Source organism: Leucoraja erinacea, unplaced genomic scaffold (assembly GCF_028641065.1).
Source record: "Leucoraja erinacea ecotype New England unplaced genomic scaffold, Leri_hhj_1 Leri_1284S, whole genome shotgun sequence".
In the NCBI taxonomy this organism is placed as follows: domain Eukaryota; kingdom Metazoa; phylum Chordata; class Chondrichthyes; order Rajiformes; family Rajidae; genus Leucoraja; species Leucoraja erinaceus.
Genome location: NW_026575544.1, coordinates 17,601 through 30,000, shown reverse-complemented (window position 1 = coordinate 30,000; position 12,400 = coordinate 17,601). Strand labels below are relative to the sequence as shown.

The 12,400-nt window shown below is 55.2% G+C and overlaps 1 protein-coding gene across 1 annotated transcript in view; it reads left to right on the top strand.

The window, feature by feature from the left end:
* LOC129715629 (uncharacterized) overlaps window positions 1–10,405 on the top strand; it is a 21,544-nt gene extending 11,139 nt beyond the window's left edge. Inside the window, exons 10-15 of the mRNA XM_055665494.1 lie at window positions 1,610–1,668; window positions 2,672–2,789; window positions 5,197–5,315; window positions 6,359–6,494; window positions 9,432–9,625; window positions 10,342–10,405. Of these exons, the coding sequence (XP_055521469.1) occupies window positions 1,610–1,668; window positions 2,672–2,789; window positions 5,197–5,315; window positions 6,359–6,494; window positions 9,432–9,625; window positions 10,342–10,405 (690 nt within the window). The remainder of the gene's footprint in view (window positions 1–1,609; window positions 1,669–2,671; window positions 2,790–5,196; window positions 5,316–6,358; window positions 6,495–9,431; window positions 9,626–10,341) is intronic.
* The last annotated feature ends 1,995 nt before the right edge of the window (window positions 10,406–12,400 follow it).

The following is a 12,400-nucleotide window of genomic DNA, read 5'->3' as shown; positions in this document are numbered from 1 at the left end:
GAGGAAAAACATTTTCCACCCGGAGAGTTGTGAGTCTGTGGAATTCTCTGCCACAGAGGGCGGTGGAGGCCGATTCTCTGGATGTTTTCAAGAGAGAGTTAGATTTAGCTCTTGGGGCTAACGGAATCAGGGGATATGGGGAGAAGGCAGGAATGGGGTACTGATTGTGGATGATCAGCCGTGATTGCATTGAGTGGCTGGAAGGGCCGAATGGCCTCTACTCCTGCACCTGTTGTCTATGTTTCTGTATTGCAGGGTGTGCCAGTGTGTGTCGCAAGGCCACTTTAAGGATTTGCTCTGGAAACTGACAAGGCAGCCATCTCCCCTTGAGACTTGTTAAATCAAGTGACATAATGTCCACTTAGACTTCATTAAAACAGCAACATTTCCCCTTCAGTCAAACCCAGAGTTTCAGCGCTCCTTGCCTTTGTATTTGCTGAGACCTTCCCTGAAGAATATTTACCCACTTACAGCACGGCAGGGGCTGGGGAACGATTCAGTTCAGTTTATTGTCACTTGTACCGAGATTTTGTTGCGTGCTATCCAGTCAGCGGAAAGACAATACATGATCACAATCGAGCCGTCCACAGTGTACAGATACAGGATACAGGGAATAACGTTTAGTGCAAGGTGAAGCCCGATTAAAGATAGTCCGAGGGTCTCCAACGAGGTGGATGGGAGGTCAGGACCGCTCTCTAGTTGGTGAGAGGACGGTTCAGTTGCCTGATAACAGCCGGGAAGAAACTGTCCCTGAATCTGGAGGTGTGTGTGTGTGTGTGTGTGTTCTACACTTTTGACTTGTGTGTGTGTGTGTGTGTGTGTGTGTGTGTGTGTGTGTGTGTGTGTTTGTTTGTGTGTGTGTGTGTGTGTGTGTGTGTGTGTGTGTGTGTGTGTGTGTGTGTGTGTGTGTGTGTGTGTGTGTGTGTGTGTGTGTGTGTGTGTGTGTGTGTGTGTGTGCGTGCGTGTGTGTGTGTGCGTGTGTGCGTGTGTGTGTGTGTGTGTGTGTGTGTGTGTGTGCGCGCGCGTGTGTGTGTGCGTGTGTGTGCGAGTGTGTGTGTGTGTGCGTGTGTGAGTGCGTGTGTGTGCGTGTGCGTGTGTGCGTGCGCGTGTGTGTGTGCGTGTGTGCGTGTGTGTGTGTGTGTGTGTGTGTGTGTGCGTGTGTGCGTGTGTGTGTGTGTGTGTGAGTGTGTGTGCGTGTGTGTGCGTGCACGTGTGTGTGTGTGTGTGTGTGTGTGTGTGTGTGTGTGTGTGCGTGTGCGTGTGCGTGTGACAGTTCCCAAACTGTGCCGGGATGCGTCCCGATTGAAATGCGTGATATGGTGCAGCGGGTAGTACTGCTGCCTCACAGCGCTGGAGACCCGGGATCGATCCCGACTGTCTGTGCGGAGTTTGCACGTTCTCTCCCCGTGACCGGCGTGGGTTTTCTCCGGGCGCTCCGGTTTCCTCCCACACTCCAAAGACGTGTGTGCGGGCTTGTTGCGGTGATTTTACCGTTGGGGTGAGGCAGTGTGAACCCTCGTGACCTGAGGCTTAGCCATGTGATGGGAGGTTTCATTAACCTTGCCTCTTTTCCTCACCTCTACCTGTTTACTCCCGGTTGCTGCTGCAGGCTCTGTATCTCTGTACGATCGTCTTCAACAACGGATCCATGACCCACGTTGAGTTCAGGTAAAGCCCATCGCTGATCACTCCCCCGACTTCATCTCCATAAGCGCAAGGAGCAGAATTAGGCCATTCGGCCCATCGACTCTACTCCGCCATTCAATCATGGCTGATCTATCTCTCCCTCCCTTCTGCAGTTGTACAGGGCCCTAGTGAGACCACACCTGGAGTATTGTGTGCAGTTTTGTTCCCCTAATTTGATTCAGATTCAGATTCAATTTTAATTGTCATTGTCATTGTCAGTGTACAGTACAGAGACAAGGAAATAATTTGTGGAAGGACATTCTTGCTATTGAGGGAGCCCAGCGCAGGTTCACCAGGTTAATTCCCAGGATGGCGGGATTGTCATAAACTGAGAGAATGGAGCGGCTGTGGGCTTGTACACTCTGGAGTTTAGAAGGATGAGAGGGAATCTCATTGAAACATATAAGATTGTTAAGGGTTTGGACACGCTAGAGGCAGGAAACATGTTCCCGATGTTGGGGGGGTCCAGAACCAGGGGCCACACACACACACACACAGTTTAAGAATAAGAAGGTAGACAAAACTGCTGGAGAAACTCAGCGGGTGCAGCAGCATCTATGGAGCGAAGGAAATAGGCGACGTTTCGGGCCGAAACCCTTCTTCAGACTGAATAAGGGGTCGGCCATTTAGAATGGTGACGAGGAAACACCTTTTCTCACAGAGAGTGGTGAGTCTGTGGAATTCTCTGCCTCAGAGGCCGGTTCTCTGGAGAGAATTATTTCAAGAGAGAGCTAGATAGGGCTCTTAAAGACAGCGAGAGAGAGTCAGGGGATATGGGGAGAAAAGGCAGGAACGGGGTACTGATTGGGGATGATCAGCCATGATCACATAGAGTGGCGGTGCTGGCTCGAAGGGGCAAATGGCCTCTACTCCTGCGTCTGTTGTCTATTGACTGGTTGAGGCGGTTGCAAAGGGGTGGGGGCTTGTGTCCGTGGTGGGTGTGTGAAGGGTTGGCTTGGTCTAACCTTCCTCTTTAACTCTACAGTGAACTGGGAGCCCTGACTCAGGGAGTGACCTGCAAGGAGTTGTCCAACTATGCTGATCAGTTTGGTACCCAGCTGGGACTGGCTCTGGGCAACGCAACCTGGCTCTCCAGAAACCAGGTACAGTCTCCCCCCCCCCGCACAGAAAACAACTTGAGTCACAAGTTCTGCAGGAAACAACTGATCTCTTATGTGGGACCTTGTCGAATGTCCAGGTATGCAGGCAGATGGGACTAGTGTAGATGGGGCATGTTGGCTAGGCTGGGCAAGTTGGGCCAAAGGGCCTGTTTCCACACTGTATCACCCTATGACTAGTGTAGATGGGGCATGTTGGCTAGGCTGGGCAAGTTGGGCCGAAGGGCCTGTTTCCACACTGTATCACTCTGTGACTAGTGTAGATGGGGCATGTTGGCTAGGCTGGGCAAGTTGGGCCGAAGGGCCTGTTTCCACACTGTATCACTCTATGACTAGTGTAGATAGAAACATAGAAATTAGGTGCAGGAGTAGAGGCCATTCGGCCCTTCGAGCCTGCACCGTCATTCAATATGATCATGGCTGATCATCCAACTCAGTATCCTGTACCTGCCTTCTCTCCATACCCCCTGATCCCCTTAGCCACAAGGGCCACATCTAACTCCCTCTTAAATATAGCCAATGAACTGTGTGGCCTCAACTACCCTCTGTGGCAGAGAGTTCCAGAGATTCACCACTCTCTGTGTGAAAAAAAGTTATTCTCATCTCAGTTTTAAAGGATTTCCCCCTTATCCTTAAGCTGTGACCCCTTGTCCTGGACTTCCCCAACATCGGGAACAATCTTCCTGCATCTAGCCTGTCCAGCCCCTTAAGAATTTTGTAAGTTTCTATAAGATCCCCCCTCAATCTTTTAAATTCTAGAGAGTATGGGGCATGTTGGTTAGCATGGGCAAGTTGGGCCAAAGGGCCTGTTTCCACACTGTATCACTCTGTGACTCTGTGAGATAGATATAAAAAGCTGGAGTAACTCAGCGGGTCAGGCAGCATCTGTGGAGAACATGGATAGGTGACGTTTCTCTCTGCTTTGTCCTGCTCCCTCTCCTGTCTAACAAAGATCTATTCCACATCTTCCTTGATCTCCATCCCCCTTTGCCTCATTTTCACACCTGACACTTCCTTATCTCTGTATCTCTCTCTCCCCCCCCGTCTCTCAGTCCAAAGAAGGGTCTCAACCCGAAACGTCACCCATTCCTTCTCTCCAGAGACGCTGCCTGTCCCGCCGAGTTCCTCCAGCATTTTTTTGTGTCTGTCTTCGGTTTAAACCAGCACCTGCAGTTCCTTCCGGGAGATCGGGTAGGTTTATGCGAAATGATGTCCGACCCTGCGCTTGGTCTCTGCCGATGTACAGGTGCCCACATCTTCAACCATTCAGCCCTTCGAGCCAGCACTGCCACTCAATGTGATCACGGCTGATCATCCCCAATCAGTACCCCGTTCCTGTCTTCTCCCCATATCCCCTGACTCTCTCTCGCTATCTTTAAGAGCCCTATCTAGCTCTCTCTTGAAAGAATTCTCTCCAGAGAACCGGCCTCCACCACCCTCTGAGGCAGAGAATTCCACAGACTCACAACTCTCTCTGTGAGGAAAATGTGTTTCCTCGTCTCCGTTCTAAATAGCCGACCCCTTATTCTTAAACTGTGTGTGGCCCCTGGTTCTGGACTCCCCCAACATCAGGAACATGTTTCCTGCCTCTAGCGTGTCCCAAACCCTTAAACATTTCTCTTATATGAGGTCAACTATATATTGAGGCCTCTTATGAAAATTTTAAGGGTTTGGACACGCTAGAGGCAGGAAACATGTTCCCGATGTTGGGGGAGTCCAGAACCAGGGGCCACACACACACACACACAGTTTAAGAATACGGGGTCGGCCATTTAGAACGGAGACGAGGAAACACATTTTCCTCACAGAGAGAGTTGTGAATCTGTGGAATTCTCTGCCTCAGAGGGCGGTGGAGGCCGGTTCTCTGGAGAGAATTCTTTCAAGAGAGAGCTAGATAGGGCTCTTAAAGATAGCGAGAGAGAGTCAGGGGATATGGGGAGAAGGCAGGAACGGGGAACTGATTGGGGATGATCAGCCATGATCACATTGAGTGGCGGTGCTGGCTCGAAGGGCCGAATGGCCGACTCCTGTGGGCAGAGACCAAGCGCAGGGTCGGACATCACACACACACACAGTTTAAGAATAAGGGATCGACCGTTTAGGACTGAGATGAGGAGAAACATTTCCACCCAGAGAGTTGTGAATCTGTGGAATTCTCTGCCTCAGAGGGCAGTGGAGGCCGATTCTCTGATGTTTTCAAGAGAGAGTTAGATTTAGCTCTTGGGGCTAACGGAGTCAGGGGAGAATATGGGGAGAAGGCAGGAACGGGGTACTGATTGGGGATGATCAGCCATGATCATATTGGGTGGCGGTGCTGGCTGGAAGGGCTGAATGGCCTCCTCCTGCACCTGTTGTCAACGTTGATGCTTCTAACGGCTGTGTTTGTGTGCAGTTGACCTGTGCAGGACAGAAGATGAGAGATATTGTGATGAACCTGCCCGCTGGTACGACAGCTGAGGAGATACGGAACTTGGCCGAGAGTTTGCCCAGCTGCCTCCTGCTATACATTGGGTAGGTGTAAGCTTGCTGTAGTCTTTGGTCATCTGTTACCTCCCCCCTCCCTCCTCTCCCTCCCTCCCTCTCTCCTCTCTCTCCCTCCCTCCTCCCCTCTCTCTCCCCCCTCTCCCTCCCTCTCCCTCTCTCTCCCCCTCCCTCCTCCTCTCCCCCCCTCCCCTCTCCCTCCCCTCTCTCTCTCTCTCTCTCCCTCTCTCTCTCTCTCCCTCTCTCCCCTCTCTCCCCCTCCCTCTCTCTCTCTCCTCTCTCTCTCTCTCCCCCTCTCTCTCTCCCTCCCTCTCCCCCTCTCCCTCCCTCTCTCTCTCTCTCTCCCTCTCTCTCTCCCTCCCCCCTCTCCCTCTCTCCCCTTCTCTCTCTTCTCCCTCTCTCCCTCTCTCCCTCCCTCTCCCCCCCTCTCTCCCTCTCTCTCTCCCCCTCTCTCTCCCTCCTCTCTCTCCCCCCTCCCCCTCTCTCTCTCATCTCTCACTCTCTCCCTCTCCCCTTCGCTTTCCCCTCTCTCTCCCTCCCTCTCTCTCTCCTTGCCTCCCCCCTCACTTTCTCTCTCTCTCTCTCCCAATCTCTCTCTCTCTCTCTCCCTCTTCCATCTCTCTCTCTCTCTCTCTCTCTCTCTCTCTCTCTCTCTCTCCTTCTCTCTCTCCCCTCTCTCCCTCTCTCTCTCTCTCCTCTCTCTCTCCCTCTCCCTCTCCCTCCCTCTCTCTCCCTCTCCCTCTCTCTCTCTCCCTCTCTCCCTCCTCTCTCCCTCCCTCTCTCTCCCCTCTCCCCCTCTCTCTCTCCCTCTCTCTCCCCCTCCCTGCCTCTCTCTCAGTCCCCCCTCTCTCTCCCTCTCACTCTCCCCCCCTCTCATCCTCCTAAACTCCTCTCCCTCCCTCTCTCCGCAAACCCCCTCTCCCTCCATCTCCTTCCCTCCCTCTCTCTAAACTCCCTCTCTCCCCCTCTCGCCTCTCTCTCCTCCCCTCTCTCCCCCTCTCTCCAGCTCCCCCTCTCTCTCACTCTCCCCCTCCCCCTCCCCCTCTCTCTCACTCTCTCCCCGTCTCCCCCAGGGAGGAGGCCATCGCCCGTCTCTACGGCAACGACTGTCCCGGCTTCCTGTCCAAGATGTCGGATGTGAAGATGGAATGTCTTCCACGGAGTTCCCCGGTCCGCGGCCAGTTGCTGGAGAGAGCCGTCGGCTGCCTGGTGAGTGGCGGCGAATGTCCGTACGTGATAGCAGTAGAATCAGGCCATTCGGCCCATCCAGTCCACTCCGCCATTCAATCACGGCTGATCCATCTCTCCCTCCTAACCCCCTTCTCTGCCTTCCCCATAACCCCTGACCCCCGCACTAATCAACAATCTATCTATCTCTGCCTTAAAAACATCCACTGACCATGTGGCCTCCACCGCCGTCTGTGTGGCAACGAATCCCACAGATTCACCACCCTCTGGCTAAAGAAATTCTCCTTCCTAAAGGAACGTCCTTTAATTCTGAGGCTGTGCCCTCTGGTCCTAGACTCTAGACTCTAGACTCTCCCACTAGTGGAAACATCCTCTCCACATCCACTCTATCCGGGACTTTCCGCTGTTCGGTGACGTTTCAATGAGGCCCCCGCTCATCCTCCTAAACTCCAGCGAGTGCAGGCCCAGCGCCGACAAACGCTCACGGTACGTTAGTTAACCCTCTCGTTGCTGGGATGGTTCTTGTAAAACCCCCTCTGGACCCTCTCCAGAGCCGGCACATCCTTCCCCAGATACGGGGCCCAGATACTGCTCACAATATCCCAAATGCTGCCCGACCAGCGCCTTATAGAGGCTCAGCGTTACACCCACCCCCTGTGTTTGTACACGAGCCCGCTCAAAATAAATACCCGCATTGAGTTTGTTTTCTTTCTTTACTGCTGAAACTAGTGGAAAGGTCCTGTATGTGGGTGGGGGAGTGTGTGGGTGGGGGAGTGTGTGTGATGGTGTGTGTGTGGCGGTGCAGGGGGGGGTGGGTGGTGGTGGGGTGTGGGTGGGGCGTGGGGAGTGTGTGACAGTGGTGAGTGTGGTGGGCGGGGGGGGAGGTATGTCGGTGTGTATCCAGGGTCCTGTATCTAAGCACTGACCTCTGGTCTATAGGGCGGTGCGGTGGGGGGAGTGTATGATGGTGCAGTGTGGCGGTGCGGGGGGGGAGTGTGCGCTGACCTCTGGTGTGGAGTGGCGGAGTGGTGGGGAGTGTGTGATGGTGCAGTGTGGCGGTGCGGTGGGGAGTGTGTGATGGTGCAGTGTGGCGGTGCAGTGGGGAGGGTGTGATGGTGTGGTGTGGCGGTGCAGGGGGGGCAGGTATGTCGGTGTGTATCCAGGGTCCTGTATCTAAGCGCTGACCTCTGGTCTATAGGGCGGTGCGGTGGGGAGTGTGTGTGTGGTGTGGGTGTGGCGGTGGGGAGTGTGTGATGGTGCAGTGTGGTGGTGCGGTGGGGAATGTGTGATGGTGCAGTGTGGTGGTGCGGTGGGGAGTGTGTGTGACGGTGTGGTGTGGCGGTGCAGGGGGGGGGGGAGTGTGTCGGTGTATCCAGGGTCCTGTATCTAAGCGCTGACCTCTGGTCTATAGGGCCGTGCAGTGGGGAGTGTGTGATGGTGCAGTGTGGCGGTGTGTATCCAGGGTCCTGTATCTAAGCGCTGACCTCTGGTCTATAGGGCCGTGCGGTGGGGAGTGTGTGATGGTGCAGTGTGGCGGTGCAGTGTGTCGGTGTGTATCCAGGGTCCTGTATCTAAGCGCTGACCTCTGGTCTATAGGGCCGTGCGGTGGGGAGTGTGTGATGGTGTGGCAGTGTGGCGGTGTGTATCCAGGGTCCTGTATCTAAGCGCTGACCTCTGGTCTATAGGGCGGTGCGGTGGGGAGTGTGTGTGGTGGTGTGGTGGTGGCGGTGTGTATCCAGGGTCCTGTATCTAAGCACTGACCTCTGGTCTATAGGGCCGTGCAGTGGGGAGTGTGTGATGGTGCAGTGTGACGGTGTGTATCCAGGGTCCTGTATCTAAGCACTGACCTCTGGTCTATACGGCCGTGTGGTGGGGTGTGTGTGGCGGTGCGGTGGGGAGTGTGTGATGGTGCAGTGTGGCGGTGTGTATCCAGGGTCCTGTATCTAAGCGCTGACCTCTGGTCTATAGGGCCGTGCGGTGGGGAGTGTGTGATGGTGCAGTGTGGTGGTGCAGGTGGGCAGTGTGTGATGGTGCAGTGTGGTGGTGCGGTGTGGAGTGTGTGTATCCAGGGTCCTGTATCTAAGTGCTGACCTCTGGTCTGATGGCGGTGCGGTGGGGAATGTGTGATGGTGGGAAGTGGTGCGGTGTGTGTGATGGTGCAGTGTGGCGGTGCAGTGTGGCGGTGTGTATCCAGGGTCCTGTATCTAAGCGCTGACCTCTGGTCTATAGGGCGGTGCGGTGGGGAGTGTGTGATGGTGCAGTGTGGCGGTGCAGTGTGGCGGTGTGTATCCAGGGTCCTGTATCTAAGCGCTGACCTCTGGTCTATAGGGCCGTGCGGTGGGGAGTGTGTGATGGTGCAGTGTGTGGCGGTGCGGTGGGGAGTGTGTGATGGTGCAGTGTGGCGGTGCAGTGTGTCGGTGTGTATCCAGGGTCCTGTATCTAAGCACTGACCTCTGGTCTATAGGGCGGTGCGGTGGGGAGTGTGTGATGGTGCAGTGTGTGGCGGTGTGTATCCAGGGTCCTGTATCTAAGCGCTGACCTCTGGTCTATAGGGCGGTGCGGTGGGGAGTGTGTGATGGTGCAGTGTGGCGGTGCAGTGTGGCGGTGTGTATCCAGGGTCCTGTATCTAAACACTGACCTCTGGTCTATAGGGCCGTGCGGTGGGGAGTGTGTGATGGTGCAGTGTGGCGGTGCAGTGTGGCGGTGTGTATCCAGGGTCCTGTATCTAAGCACTGACCTCTGGTCTATAGGGCCGTGCGGTGGGGAGTGTGTGATGGTCCAGTGTGGCGGTGTAGGGGGGGGAGGTATGTCGGTGTGTATCCAGGATCCTGTATCTAAACACTGACCTCTGGTCTATAGGGCCGTGCGGTGGGGAGTGTGTGATGGTGTGGTGTGGCGGTGCAGTGTGTCGGTGTGTACCCAGGGTCCTGTATCTAAGCGCTGACCTCTGGTCTATAGGGCGATGCGATGTCTACACTGGACGGTGCGGGCGTGCGATCGATGGGGGCGCTGGTGTGTGAGTTCACGGGGACAAACGTCACACAGCTGACCGATGCCGCATTCAACGCCTCTATCCCTCTCCTGGCAAAGTGCCGGCAGTTCGAGGCCAGTGCCCGCTCCGTGCTAGCGACCCGACTGGTCCAGACCCTGGGGTGAGTAGCCGCCACAAACTTGTCCCCCCATCCCTGCGGGGTTTGTATACCTCTATAACATCTCCCCTCATCCTCCTGCGCTCCAGGGAATAGATTATTAAGGGTTTGGCCACACTAGAGGCAGGAAACATGTTCCCGATGTTGGGGGAGTCCAGAACCAGGGGCCACACACACACACACACAGTTTAAGAATAAGGGGTCGGCCATTTAGAACGGAGACGAGGAAACACTTTTTCTCACAGAGAGTTGTGAGTCTGTGGAATTCTCTGCCTCAGAGGGCGGTGGAGGCCGGTTCTCTGGATACTTTCAAGAGAGAGCTAGATAGGGCTCTTAAAGATAGTGGAGTCAGGGGATATGGGGAGAAGGCAGGAACGGGGTACTGATTGGGGATGATCAGCCGTGATCATATTGAATGGCGGTGCTGGCTCGAAGGGCCGAATGGCCTCTACTCCTGCACCTATTGTCTATTGTCCCAGCCCCCCTGTAGTTCACACCCTCGAGTCCCGGCAACATCCTCGTAAACCTCGAAAATGTAGTCTCTCTATCTCTCCCCTGACTCTGTCTGAAGATGGGTCTCGACCCGAAACGTCACCCATTCCTTCTCTCCAGAGATGCTGCCTGTCCCGCTGAGTTACTCCAGCATTTTGTGTTCACAGTGGGAGTGTGTGTTGGATGTGGATGTGATCTCTCTCTCTCTCTGTCTCTGTCCCCTCCAGACCAGCGTCACAGTGGTCAGTGGACACGGTCCGGTCACTTGGATCCCTGCTCACCCTGAGATAGATAGATAGATAGATAGATAGATAGATAGATAGATAGATAGATAGATAGATAGATAGATAGATAGATAGATAGATAGATAGATAGATAGATAGATAGATACATAGATAGATAGATAGATTGTAGATAGATAGATAGATTAGGTAGATTTATTGTCATTCAGACATAGGTGGAGGGGTGGGAGGGGCGGGGAGGGAGGAAAATGGGAGCAGAGGGAGGGATTGAGCAAGGGGAGGGGACAATAAGGGGAGGGTGTGAGATGGAGGGGAGGAGAGGGAGAGGGTGGAGTGTTGGGGACCCGCTCGAGGAGTTGGGAGGCCAAGGGGTATGGGATATTGCCAGGTTTAAGATGGGGTGGGAGTGGAGGAGATTATGAGGGGTGGGTGGGGGGGGATGAGAGGAGAGGGGAGGAGATGGAGGGGAGTAGAGGATTAGGGATGGGAGGATAATGTATGGATAGATGATTAGTGGGATTGACCCAGGGTGATTCTTCGTGGGGGGAGAGGGGACAGGACATGACAGTGGAGGTAGACAGACAGATAGAAGGTGTAGACCAGATATTGGGGATGATACGTGGTTATTAGTGTGTCAGACCAAAGGTCTGAGGGGAGTAGGGGTAGGGGATTAGTGCAGGAAACAATTTCATGGCACGGTTAAACCACCGTAGGTGAGCTGGTTGGAGGGGAGACCCCCCCCCAGCATTCTGCAGTTATTGGGGCAAAATAGTCTTGTCTCGGTGTCTCTTCCCTCCTAATCTAGCCTGGGAAGTGAGTAGGTGAAAGGGGAGGGAGGGCCGACGGGAGGGGTGGGCAAGGAGGTGAGGTATTGGGGAGGCAATAAAAATCGGGAGGGGTTCATAACGAGGGTGGGGAATAAGGTTGGTGTAGCGGGGCCGCAGGAGTGTACAGTAGTACATGGATCGTAAATGGTCTGGAGAGTGACGTTTGTTTTGGCCTTGAGGCCAGATAAAGCCTCTGGAGTACTGGGATGGGGGGGGGGAGGGAAGGTCATCAGTTGGGACGTTTAGTGGGACTCTGGTCCATTGCCTGCAGGTTTGTACTCCTAATCTGGGGACCAAAGGACACCTTTGGCCATAGAGGCGTTCAGAGGGGTTGCACCCCGAGAGGTCTGGGAGGGCATCCTCTTAGGCTGAGGAAAGCAAAATCTTAGGAGCTGAGTCTGTCTTCCCGGAGGGGTGGGGAGGGAGGACTGGGGTGGGGTGGAAAACAGGGAGGTAAGGTCGGGGAGGAGGAGGAGTGGGAGGAGGGTGGGGAAGAAAGAGGTCGAGGAGAGGAGGGGGTTCGACCGTTTGAGGAGAAACAGGAGAGGAGAAGCCAGATGATGGGAGAGTAGACCTGCGGAGGAGAGAATGAGGGGGCAGGAGAAGAGAGGAGAGGAGGGCGGGGATGGATGAGTGGGTGAGGGCGGGAGGAGAGGGGAGGGGAGGAGGACCTCTTATGAGAGGTTTGAGAGAGGGGAGGAGAGGAGAGGGGAGGGGATAGGAGGCGGAGAGTGAGGGGAGGGGAGAGCAGGAGCGGGGAGGCACTCCACACGGAGAAGGATACCTCTCCGATGCCAAGGGAGGACGGGCCATGGAGGGGGAGGGTAGGGAGGGGAGGGGTTGTGGGAAGGAGGAGGGGGGATCACGAGAGCAGGAGAGGAGCCTCTGTCCCTCTGGCTGCAGGAGGAGATGAGGAGAGGGTGAGTCTGTCTGTCTGTGGGCTCCGGGAGATCCCTCCGGAGAGGGGAGAAATCCACGAGGAGGAGAGGGGTTCAGGAGAGGGGCGGAGAGGAGAGGAGGGGAGGGACGGAGGCGGGTGGAGAGGGGAGGAGGAGGGGGAGAGGGCGCAATCAGAGGAGTAGGGGAGAGAGAAAGGACGGGGAGAGCCTCCCCACCTCTCCGGGAGAAGTGAGGACACTCTCCTCTCCAGAGAGGAGAGGCAGGAGAGCGGAGAGACGAGGAGGAAGAGAAGAGACGGTCCCCTCTCCTCCGGAGAA